General features: G+C 40.1%; 1 protein-coding gene across 1 annotated transcript in view; it reads right to left on the bottom strand.

The window, feature by feature from the left end:
* Window positions 1-13,307, bottom strand: part of LOC120743426 (E3 ubiquitin-protein ligase HECW1) — a 95,524-nt gene that overhangs the window by 62,042 nt on the left and 20,175 nt on the right. Inside the window, exon 5 of the mRNA XM_040047054.1 lies at window positions 609-703. Coding sequence (XP_039902988.1) covers window positions 609-703 — 95 coding nt within the window. The remainder of the gene's footprint in view (window positions 1-608; window positions 704-13,307) is intronic.

Genomic DNA, 13,307 nt, shown 5'->3' with positions numbered 1-13,307 from the left:
TTTCAAATTAAGTCTCCTACGTGCATTTTGGCCTCACTGTTCTTCTGTCAAACAATTTCCAGTTGGATAGGTGAAAACTTCATGTAAAGGAGTAATTTGAGTTTAACCCTAGCCCTTGCTTTTAACCCTAAAAAGCTCAACTGGTGGACACTGCAAGGCTAAAATCTGTCTTTAATAATTACTGTGTTGCTTGTCTATAACACCCTTCTATCACCATGACCTTCCCATGACACTAAAGTCTGGGTACTGCGATAAGGTCTATACCAATAAGCATCTCTCCGTATTTGCTAAGTGTTAAAGGGACAAATCAACTCTGTGCTGTTTAACCTCTGTTTGGGGTTTAACTGTAAAAGCAGTCTGTTTAAGACATGTCAGATGCAAGTGTACTCAGCGGATCAAGTTCATTCAGCATAGGTGCAACTGCAGCTAACTTATTTTAAGAGCAGCTTGTCTCTTCTCTTAAAACTTGAATGACTGACCTAACCGATGGAAGTAAGCGCTAATGAATAAACCGAACTGTCATTCCCAGCGAGCCACGAGACACTGAGTGAGAATCTCCACAAAGCTGCATGGGTCACAATAAGGAGATAAAGTGCTGAGAGACTCACAGGCGCTGAGCCCTTCTTGATGATTACACTGGGTGTGGTTGCCCTCAGTGCCCCAGTGACACCATGGTAGTACCTGAAGCAGACCTGGGTCTCAGCTGTGGAGAAAAAAATGGGATTAATGATGGGGAAAAAACACAATGCATAAAATACAATACAAGATATATGAATAGAATCTGGTAGTGATGGTTGCTGCAGAAGGATTTAAAAACATCTTTAATTCCAATCAGAGAGATGATCTAACAGGTGTTTTTAAATGAATCACACAATTACATTCAATTTCCAGTTGTTCATGGTCATTTATTGGAGATAACTATAACATCTTGCAGCAGAGGGTTGTAGATTTTGGCTCAGCTTCAGGAGAAGAGATGGGGAGCACATGTGCTCCCAGTCTAATCAATCTTCCCTTTAAAGCAGGGGTGTCCAACTCCAGGCCTCTAAAACCTACAGGACACCGGTCTCGAGGCCTGGAGTTGGACACCCCTGCTTTAAGTAGTGAGCTGGACCCAGCTGACACACGCAGTTTACAGCAAAGCATCAGCTATGGAATCTCTGAGTGAAGTTTTCCTGAACTGGGGTTTGAGAATTCGTGTGCTTTGCCTTGCCAGGCAAGCTCCAGAAGAACACAGAGTTTAGATTTCTGTAGTGTAGGCCTGTGCAAAGTGGTAAAGTAAACTCTGCTGGTCAGCCTGGTCCCCGCTTGGATCTGTGCCGAAGTGAACCCAGAGGCAGCCTCTGATTATGAAAAAAGAGATTTGGTTTGGATGTACGTGTATAAAACTAAACATTTATCAGTTTAATTTAGTTTATTTGTTAACTATTCAGTGACAGCAGTGACAAATCACTTGCTGGCTACTGAGAAACAAGAGAAGGACAGGGCTTGGGTTGTATGTGTGTGTGTTTGGGGGACACACACAAGCAGATTAAGGTCATACTAAAGCTCCATGTTTTTCTGCTCTGTCTCAAACATACTCGATGCTCTGACAAGGAAAAGGGAGCAGCAAGACCGCATGCAAGCTTAGTTCATGTTAACTATTCCAGTCGTTTGGCTTCTGAGTAACATGTGGGAGAGAAAGTATTCGCAAATGGCTAGAATCTGGAAAATGCACTTAAAATAATTAAAGTAAACATATGCTGTGACTCTGTAATTGTCTGTAACACATACTATCATTAGGTTCTTATGGCTCGTACATTAATAGAAAAGCAGGACTTTACTGTTGTTGATGTTGTTGCTTTTGAGCCAGTTGGTATCCAGCTGCAAACAGGGGATCATTTTCCACATGAATTATTCAGACTACCATCACCATTTCTCTAATGACTGCTTGTTTCTAAAAATACAGAACATGGTGAAAAAAGCAGACTCCAAAGAAACCATTACTTACTGGTGTTCATTTTGTGCAACCAACAATTCAAACCTCAGTGTTTTTAGAAATACAGTAAAATGATAAAAATTACTGAGTGACAAAATCCTTAAATTCTCATTTCCAGTTTACCATTTTATGTAATTACCAAATCCCTGCATGCATTGCAACCTTCATATTACGAAACCAGTTAAAGTGGTCAGCATAAGTGGACACTGTAAGTCTCAGCTTCTGACTGGAGAAGATTTTCAGGGTGACTGAGAGTACTGCTGCTTTTAGGACACGACGTAAAACCTTTTCTCCCGACTCCTTATCAGGGGCTGAGTCCCAGCTTTTTGTGTTATTCTGTATTGTTGATGTCTTATGAGATAATGTTTAGTTCTAGTATTATTATTAGTTTGTCTTGGTCGAGTTTTAGTCTGGTTTATGTTTTTTCTATGCTTCCCCGTCAATGTAGCGTTCCCTTGTGTCCCTCTCCCTCTCTCGCTCCCTCGGTCTCTTGTGTCAAGCTTGCTTGTCCCAGTTCATGTCTTTCCATGTTTCCTGTTTCATTTTGAACGTCTCTTGTTTCTATGTTCAAGGTGCTTAGTTTTACTTTCCCCCTCATGTCCACTTCCCTTTTTACCCTTCTGTGTATTTAAGTCCTCCTTCTGTTCTTTGTCGGGTCCTCTGTTGTTGTCATGTCAAGTCTCGTCAGGTTTTTTGCTACTGCTCATGCTCATGTTGATTGATTGATTGATTGATTGATTGATTGAATCTTTATTTTGATCATGTTGAAAAAGTACAACAACATAGAATTAAAAAGAGACAAACAAACAAAGCAAAGCAAAAGGAAAACGAGCAAACACAACTACAAATAACTTTCATGTTCAAAAAGGAGCAGGAAGAAGCATAAGCTTATTTAATCCCACCCCTTTTCCACTATCTAGTAATCAATAGACTACAGAAATACCTCCTTGCAATTACGTTATATGTTACGTGTATTTTTATTTATTTATTTTATACATATATCTTTCTATCTATCCATACATACATATATACAAATACACATATATACACATTTTCAATAACCCCAGTAACACCTCAAAGGATACACAACCTACAGATATATATACCCACACCAACATACCCGTGCAGCTGCACACACATGAAAGTATTGGACAAGGACACCCTATCAAATCTCTACCTCGTTTCTGTGCCCTGCAAAAACCAAATCCTTAAACGGCTTTTTAAACTGCGCCATGCTTGGACATTGCTTCATATCTTTACTTAGTCAGCTTCACTCCATACACAGAGATGCAAAAACTTTTTAATGTTGTACGGATACGAGGATGTTTTAAATTTAATTCCTCCCTCAAATTGTAGTGGATTTGTATGATCTCTGTAACCAGTTTTATGGATTATCCTTATGGCCCTTTTTTGTAATATAAACATTGATGTTAGCAAACATTTGTAAGTATTGCCCCAAACCTCTGCACAGTAATGCAAATACGGTGCAATCAGGGAACAATAGAGACTGTGGAGTGATTTGTGGTCCAGAATGTGTTTTACTTTAGTCAAGATTGAAACACTTCTTGACATTTTGTTATGTATACGATTTATATGAGACTTCGAGTTTAATTTATCATCTATAATCACACCAAGAAACGTATGTTCAAGTACTCTTTCAATTTCCACACCATCTATATGAATCTGCACCTGTGCATTTCTAAGGGAATTCCCAAATAAGACTATTTTAGTTTTACTTAGATTTAGCGATAGTTTGTTCCTGTTAAACCATTTTTTCATTTCTGAAGTAATTGTATCCAGCAGCTCCTTTAGATTCCCCCCAGAACAAATTTTTTTTATTTCATCTGCACATAATACTAATTTTAATATCTCAGATGCCTTACAAATATCATTTATATAAATAATAAATAATTTTGGACCCAGTACAGAGCCTTGTGGAACACCATCTAAGCATGATGAGGAATGGACACCCAGCTTCACAAATTGCTTCCTGTCACTTAAATCATTTTTCACCCAGTGCAGTACAACCCCCCTGATCCCGTACCGTTCCATGTTCATGTTTCACATCTAGATTCTTGCTCATTTTGTTGTCACAGTTTTCATTGTTAATCTTAGTTTATTCCAGTGGAGGTTTCAGTTTAGGTTTTTCCTTGTTTGGCCTTGTTGCCTCTTTATGTTATCAGCCACAATAAAGGCTCACTTTTTATTCAACCTTAGTTCATTTCTCCTGTGTCTGCTTTTGGGTCCGTTTCATAAATACACCAGCGTTCCTCGCCATGACACTCCTGACATTAGAGACAGTTTTACTGATGACTTCTATTGATGTTAGGCCAATCAGAAATCCATCTTTGATTGAACCCCAAGTAACTTGGGTTGTTGTCACCTGAAACAGGCATTCTGACAATTCTGAAACTGGGAAAAACTTACAAATGACTGCAATGTCTTACTTTCAGCCCATCTTTCTATACTGTAGTAGCTATGTTAATGGCTAATTAAAGCATGGTAGTTCTATGAAAGCTGAAATGTTGAAAAAAACATTCAGGTAATGAATGAACTAATAAACACACTAGAACAATTAGAATAATGTTATTCATTCTGAAGATGCCTGAGATCATTATTTCATCCCACTTCACACTGTCAAAATTAAATATTTAGGTATCATCCAGCAACACACTCAGACAAAAACTGGTTCACCCGAAAGACAAAACTCCTAAACACAAACTTAACAATGTGGTGTATGCTGAGAAACCAAACAGCCACTTCACAAGCGCATGGCACAACATAGAAGAGCCACCTCCACAGGACAAGACTCAGCGGTCCATCTGCATCTTAAGGATAAAGGACACTCTTTCGAGGATGCCAATGTTCACATTTTGGACAGAGAGGACAGATGGTTTGAAAGAGGAGTGAAAGAAGCATCTATGTCCACTGTGAGCGACCATCTTTGAACAGAGGCGGTGGTTTACGACACCAACTGTCTGTCATCTATAATCCAGTTTTGCGATCCCTTCCCAGACGCCTTAACGCCCACTCACATCCTGGGCCATCTGACCTCAGGAAATCACATGATAGGGTGGGGCCAGGTTTCACAATGAGCTCACCCGAAACCCTGGCTGATTGTGACCCACACCCGCTTTCACACCTTCGCTCATGTGATTAGGTAGAGGATCATCAGGGGGTCCTTTGTCCCTCTTTGGGGGGAAACCAAATCTGGGACTCTCCACCATTTGCCCCTTAGAACTGAAGAAGCTTCTCAGATGAGAGGTGAAACGTCTTCAAGCAACTCAAAGAAGTCCAGACGCTTTTCTTTCCAAGCTCCTTAGACTACGATGACCTGGATGACTGAGAACCTTCACAGACCTTTAGGTATCGATATTTCTCCCAGACTGTCACAGCTTGTTAACCCTAATTACACCCCTCTGGTAAAAATGCTATTCAATTCAAATCACTTTTACTTGTATCACATCAAAATCCCAACAACAGTGGCCTCAAGACAAATATCTGTGGCTTAAGAGTAGACTAGTAGTCAAGACCGCCAAGACCAAGACAATACCAAGACCAGAGGGTATCGAGACCAGGACAAAACCAAGACCAAGAAAGACCGAGTTAAGACCAAGACAAAGTTGAGACAAGACCAAGACAAAGACCAAGACAAAGACAAAAAAGTCTTTAAACTGCAGCCAGATGCTGCTTCGTTTACGGGTGTCAGGCATATTTATGTGTTTTTGTGATGCACTCGCACAGCCCTCCTCACCGCTGTCTACTGTCTCACTCACTTACTGAGAGGACAGATGCACGCTCCACTTGACTGTTGCGTCTCTCACCCTCTCTGTTTTTCACATAATGATATTATCCTATATCTTCGCATGTGATTGGACACAATATGGAGAATTGGAGCATAGCTGAGCCACTGTGTGAGAGCTGAGCAGCAAAGGGGAATTAAGTGAGGAGCCGGCTCTCGCTCAATGGGAGTCGACTCTTCTGATTCACTACAAAGCACTCTCTAAGCACGGCTCTTAGAGCTGATGCTCTTGTGCATGACACATTATCGAACGTTACATTGTGTGTCATGGATACTGTTGACTCCAAATCTCCCGACCACTATGTCGATCTGAGACAGCAAGACCGAAACAGCAAGACCAAGACAAGACCAAGACCATGTAAAAGTGGTCTCGAGACATCCAACTCTACTTAAGAGGCGGAACACGTCGTCTACCAATCGAAAGGTCGGTGCCCCCCCCCCCCACCTCCTCTAGTATGCATGTCAAATTATCCTCGGGCAACATACTGAACACACTGTGTGACTGGGTGAATGAGGCTTATAGTAAAAAGTACTCTGAGTGCTCAGAGTAGGAACATATCAGTTGTTTTACCATAACAAATAACTGCGTACATACAGAAAACAATGAAAAACCGAAGACAAATTGATGATTGCATCCTTGCTTAAGTAAAACACTTCACAACATCCATCCAAGTGAAAAACACTCTCAAAGAGGTCTTTTGTGTAGGTTCTCAGTAATCCAAGTCATGGTAGTCTTAAGCGCTTGAAAAGAAGGTGAATGCACTTCTGTGTTTTCTAAAGACATTTCAACTTTCATCCAAGCAGCTTCTTCAGGTCTAAAACCAAAAGAGTCCCAGGTATGTAAACCGTAGTGTGGGTTGTCCCTTAGGAGGTGGTCACTGACCCACATTCACAGCAAGAGTAAAAGATGGCCTCTTTCGCTCCTCTTGCAAACCGTCTGTCTTCTGTGAACACTGGCATCCTCGAAAGAGTGAGCCTTATCTTTTACCTCAATAAGGGTTAGTCGAGCGTTTAGAACAAGGTTACACTCAAGAGCAAGAATGCCAGATTAGAAAATACCTAAAAGAGTAAGAAGCAACTCAAAGCTGTTTGCATTTAGCAGACGCTCTGCAGAGCGCTCAAAGGAGAAAAAGAAGCATTTAATATACATGGGTCTCTGATCACCAGCAAGCAGGGCAGATACTCTGACTTCTTACTTGAAAAGCTGGCGTTATTAGCAAAAGCAAAATAACTGTATACAGCAGTTATAGCTGTGCTGTGATTCTGTTTATATTTATGTGTAAAATGATAACTCTGGGAAAAAGTTAAAAGCAACAAAAGGTCTCATACTGTTCAGTCAAACTGTGCACAGCTGCTCTCTGTCACTCTGATAAGCCTTGCTGCACATGAACACAACAGAGAGAGCGGGGGGGGGGCTTTTCCTATGTTAGGAAAGCAGCACTTTGTTGCAAAGTGTAAAGATACTGTCTACAGACTTTCTCCATCGCCATCCACTACACTGATATGAAAAGGCTAAACTCTAAAAGCTGGCAACACTGAACACCACAGTAATTAAATGTCTGAGTACAGCCCTAATATTAAATCAAAACATTTGTTTGTTTTGTCTTGGGTTTTTTATGTCTAAACTAAGCAGTTTTTATATGCCATTTTTCATATATATTTATATGAAAAATGGCTAACAGGAAGATAAACTACTGGTTATATCAGCTAACATGTTGGCTGTAGCTTAAGGGGCAAAAGCTTGGCTAATGCTGTAGGAGTTAAAACCCTGGCATACAAAGAAATGTGTTAGTACCAGTCGCACTCTATCTATCTATCTATCTATCTATCTATCTACATGTAAACTATGTAGTTTGTATTCAATTAGCTGTTTTGGAGGCTTCTCCATGCTGACGAGAATACATTTCGGAGTAAGTTGAACAGATGTCTCAGATTAACGTAGCATCTTCAGTCATGTGAAGGTGAAGTCACAGGAAAAATTGACTTCTACTTCCTGTGTAATAGAGGTTAGTGGGAGTGGAAACACCTACATGACTTCATGGTGATATGGGTATTCTGTGTTATTTGTATCTCTCTTACTCCTACGCACAATTCCCACATTCCTAAACAGAGTCACTGTACGCCATTTATGAATGTCTGCCTGCGTTTGCTCTCTCGCTGTCATGCTCGCTCTGTCTCCATCTCTCCCTCACTCTGATGATGGGACTTGTGGCTGGTGTCTCTGTAATACCATTACAGTACTAAGTGCCTCACAGGCTCAGTGCACTCTGTCCTTTGTTCATTTAGACTTTATATTTCAAAAGACCTCAATCCGATATCTCCACATTATTTTAAAAACACAATCACAATGCAGTCCAATCGAATGGGCCAGGTTGATTCATAGCCTTCTTCCTCGTTTGTTTGTTTTAGCCGGTGCTAAGATTGTCAAACAAAAAAAACAAATAAACAAGAACAACATGATATTATTCAATACTAAAAATCTATTCTGAATTATATATAGAAACTCATTTACAATAGTATCAATACCATTTCAATACCAACTGCACTATCTTTGTCTCCTCCAGCTGACAGCTGAAGACGGCAACGTTAATGTGCTACACTGAGCTACACTTTAGGAGGAATTTCAGAGGTCGGTAAATCTCTCCTTTCAAAAACAGTGATGTATTAAACAGTTATTATAAATGTTAACCTGGCCAGCAAACGCATTAACATTAGCCATTCAACTATTAGGAACTACCCGATATTAGCCATCTGTTTTCATTAAGGTAGAGGCTAGCAGACTGTGGTTAGATGAATCATTATTCCTGGATGAATGGGTTTTGGATGGAGCGGATTATGGACACATGGAGAACCAGGCTGGTTGCAGACTGTACAGCACAGCAGGTGAACTGAGTGTGGAGAACTAAACTGAGCAAGTAAAGAGTTAAATCCAGAGTGGGACAGGCAAAATTCAGTACTGGCGAGCAGAGCTGAGGATGTAAGCATTTGGAGACTGACGGAGCAGGGTGAATGATGGATGAGAGATGGATGAGAGGCTACAGTTAGATGTGCACAGAATGATTGTGGTGGGAAGTGGTTGGTGGCTCAGCTGCAGGGGAGGGGGTGGAGGAGAGGGTTTAGGGTGTGGTTTCAGGGGAGGCTGGTCATCACGATTGGAAAGCATCACTAATGTGCCGGGGAGCTGCCAAGCACTGTGAGGAGCTGAAAAGCTGCCGGTGAAAGCACAACAGTACTGAAAAGCACACTGTGAATAAAGACTCGCCTCACACTGCCGAGCGCGGGTCATTCCTGCTACGATCATAAACGTTAACTTTTCTGTTAGAGCCAACAGTGAGGTCAGCTTTAAAATGCAGGCAGCGACCGGTGAGTGCATCTTTTTGTTAGCATAACTAATACCACACTGTCCCATAATGCTCTTCTTCTACATTAGATTATTTAGATGTGTTAGGGTAGAGCAGCACAACAACTATGCTTATTAGTAGTTTCTTGAATATATTTTAACTTCACAATCTGTAATCAAATGACCTAAACCATTTTCTAAAACGAATAATGATAATAATTTAATGTTAAATACTTATTTTGTATTTATTAGTTAGTTAACATATCAAGATATGACTTGTTACTTGTGCTGTTGCAGAATGGGGTCAAAATCTTCCCCATGGTACTGAAAATGGTATCGAGTATTTAGTATTTTCCTTTGTATCTGTATTTACTTTAAAACTCGAGTATCGTGACAACAATAACCAGTGCTCCTATTTTGTTTGTGTTTCCTTTGTAATTAACTACATTTCATTATCATAAGGTGGAGTGGTACCAACATTGGGTTTCTCTGAGCCATGAAATTAGGGACCAGTTATTCTCCTCAGCTAGATACCAGATGTTATATTTAAGCTTCGACTTCTCAAAAAATAAAAAATAAAAAGCTCTTCAGCACCTACATCATATAAATATATTATTAACTGTTCTTATTATTTCCAAAAACAGCTCAGGCACAAATTCAATCTGATAGAAAATGATATATGGAGATAAGAATATAAAGCCATTTAAAACAGTATTGGTCCAAACTGACATAAACTACAGTACAGTGATACTGCCACTGATTTTCAGGTATACTGTGCTGTGAGGTATTATCACCGCATTACTCAGCATTTATGCTGAAACTATGGATGAGCAAACAGGCTCAAAATTATATCACGATATTTCAAAGACATTTGTGATAATGATATTTATGAATGCAGAAAAAAAACACACACACAACATTTTATTGGTGACTGCAGCTTGCAGTCAAACATACTGACGCGGTTCGAGGCTGGTAGCGGCTCTGGTTGAGCCATAGCTCAAGCTTGTAAAGTCAAGTTAAAACTGGCAGTTAACTTCCAATTCACACACAGTATAGCTGTCACTTGAGAACGCACCATGTCAGAAACAAAATAATTTTTCATCCTCAGAAAGCAGGGGATGAATATACAAAGTTATCACAGATTTCCAAGTGTCAAGGACTGGAGTGTGAAGTAAAAAAGGAATTCAAAGAAAGCCACACGGTAAAGAACAAGCCTGCCAGGGGTAGGAAACAAAAGATTTTAAAGACCCTGGATTTGGATTTCAGTACAGCAAACAAACATGATATTACTAAATATCATCAACAGGCTAAATGAACTTCTGTATCCTTAGATGAGTGAAATAAATTAGCAAACAAACCAACAAACTAAATGATTTTACTATTGCTAAATTAAAGCAATCTGTTGGTAATAATGGTGCCACTCTGCGTGGTTTGAATTATATATATCTAGACTCTAATTTGTTCATGTAAATGGTCTTCCTAACTCACTAAGGTTAATTATGGAGCTCCACAAGCTTCCATGCTAGGACCACTTCTATTTAGATTACAACTGTTTTTCAGGCTTCCCTTAGAGCTACGTATTATCTGCATAGCAATGAAAATGTGTGCTCTCCCTCCACACGACACATATTAAAACATTCCTGCAGTTTAACAGCAGAAATGTCTTAAAAGGTTAAAGGCCCGATGACTTCGGCCTTCAGTGACACTGTGAGGGCTCCTGAAATCATTGTTGACTAGGACATGTTCTTCAGTGTTCACATTAATGCACAAATAGGAGACACACCAATTAGTTAAACTGCAGAAATGTCTTTAAGACGTAAAGGCCTGACCTCCCATTTTCTGCTTCTAAATTCAGATAAAACTCAGGTTATTCTACTTGGCCCTTAAATTCTCAGAAATATGGTATCGAACCAGATGCTTACTCTGGGTGGCATTACCTTGGCCTCCAGTAACACAGTGAGAAATCTTGGAGCCATTTTTGACCAGGCTATGTCCTTCAGTGCACATATTAAACAAATATATGGGACTGCTTTCTTGCATTGGCACAATAGCTCTAAAATTAGAAACATTCTGTCTCAGAATGATGGAGAAAAACTAGTTCATGCACTTATTACTTCTAGGCTTGACTACTCCAACTCATTATCATCAGGTTATCCTAACAACCCCTTGAAAAGTCCTTCAGCTGATCCAAATTGCTTAAAGGCCTCCTTTACCACCTTGTAAACACATCACTACTTTCCATCCACTGTTTCCTCTAATAATAATAATAATGCATTTTATTTGAGGGCGCCTTTCAGAAACCCAAGGTCACCGTACAAAAAACAAAATTAATAAAAGGAACAGTAGTCATAAAATACATAAAATAAGTTAAAATTACAAAACAGAGCTTGACAACAGATAAATTCAGCATTAAAGCGAATAAGCCAGTTTAAACAGATGTGTTTTGAGCTGTGTCTTAAATACGGAAAGGGAGTCATTATTTCTTAGTGCAGGAGGAAGAGAGTTCCAGAGCCGAGGAGCAGAGCGACTGAAAGCTGTTCCCCATAGTAATAAGGTGTGAGGACAGAACAGTAAGATGAATAGCAGATGATGATCTGAGAGGGCGGGAAACAGTGGTGATATGGAGCAGGTCACACAAATATGAAGGAGCAGATTTATGGATACACTTGTGTGTAAGAAGTAAGATTTTAAAATTTATCCTGGCTTCTATGGGCAACCAGTGAAGCTGCTGAAGAACTGGGGTAATATGAGCTCTTAACGGAGTACAAGTTATGACCCAAGCTGCAGAATTTTGAAGAAGCTGGAGTTTATGAAGGGACCTTTTAGGGAGACCAAATAGGAGGGAATTACAGTAATCAATACGGGACGTAATAAGACTATGGACAAGGATGGCAGCAGCATGGGGAGGAAGGAAGGGACGGAGTCGGTTAATATTACGTAAATGGAAGTAAGCAGACCGGGTTATGTAATTAATGTGAGACTGGAATGAAAGAGTATTATCAACTATGACACCCAAACTCTTAACCTGAGGGGAGGGAAGGGTGGGAGAATTTTCAATGTTAATGGAAAAGCTGTGGGATTTGGTTAAGATAGATGGTGTACCAACAAGTAAAACTTCAGTTTTATTACTGTTGAGTTTGAGAAAATTGGAGGAGAACCAGGGTCTAATCTCAATAAGACGGTTTGAGAGGGCGGTAGGTGGGAGGGATGAATTGGGTTTAGAAGAAATGTAGAGCTGGGTGTCATCGGCATAACAGTGAAAATTTATATTGTATTTTCGGAATATATAACCAAGAGGGAGCATGTAAGTAATGAATAAAAGAGGCCCTAATACTGAACCCTGGGGCACACCAGCAGAAACAGGATAGAGAGTTGAAGAATGGGATTTCAATTGGATAAACTGAGTGCGGTCTGAGAGATAGGAGGGAAACCAGGCAAGGGGGGTATGACTAGTGCCAATGGAAGCTCACCGGTTCAGGAGAATATTGTGAGAAATGGTATCAAACGCCACACTAAGATCAAGAAGGATGAGGATGGATAGGAGACCAGAATCAGCTGCCATCAGAAGGTCATTGGTAATCCTTGACAGAGCAGTTTCTGTGCTATGATTGAGGCGGAAACCAGATTGAAATTGTTCATAGAGATTATGGTCATTGAGATGTGAATGAAGCTGGGCGGCGACAACTTTTTCAAGAATTTTTGAAATAAAGGGGAGATTTGATATAGGGCGAAGATTATCAAAGTTATTGGGGTCTGCACCAGGCTTTATGAGAGTTGGAATAACAGAAGCCTTTTTCAGTGCTTCAGGAACAATTCCAGTGTTCAGAGAGGAATGAATAATATTGGTTATGAGAGGTGCTAACGAGGGAAGACAGGCTTTAACTAACACAGTAGGGAGAGGGTCAAGTTGACAGGTGGATGACTTAGATTTTTTTAATGAGATTACACACATCAGTTATGGAGGGAACAGTAAAGCTTGAAAATAACTGACAGGAAGACAGTGGGGGAACCGGGAAGTCTACTTCAGAGTCAGGAGATCCTAAAGAGTTAAGTTGATGGTGAATGTCTGAGATTTTACAAGTGAAAAAAGAGTTAAGAGAGTTGCAAAAATCAACAGAATACATGTGGGAGGGGAATGTGTCTGGAGGTTTTGTAATTTTACTGAACAATGAATAGAGGGACCTGGAGTT

Source organism: Simochromis diagramma, unplaced genomic scaffold (assembly GCF_900408965.1).
Source record: "Simochromis diagramma unplaced genomic scaffold, fSimDia1.1 OVJJ01000715.1, whole genome shotgun sequence".
NCBI classification, from domain to species: domain Eukaryota; kingdom Metazoa; phylum Chordata; class Actinopteri; order Cichliformes; family Cichlidae; genus Simochromis; species Simochromis diagramma.
This window is presented reverse-complemented; position numbering and strand designations above follow the sequence as displayed.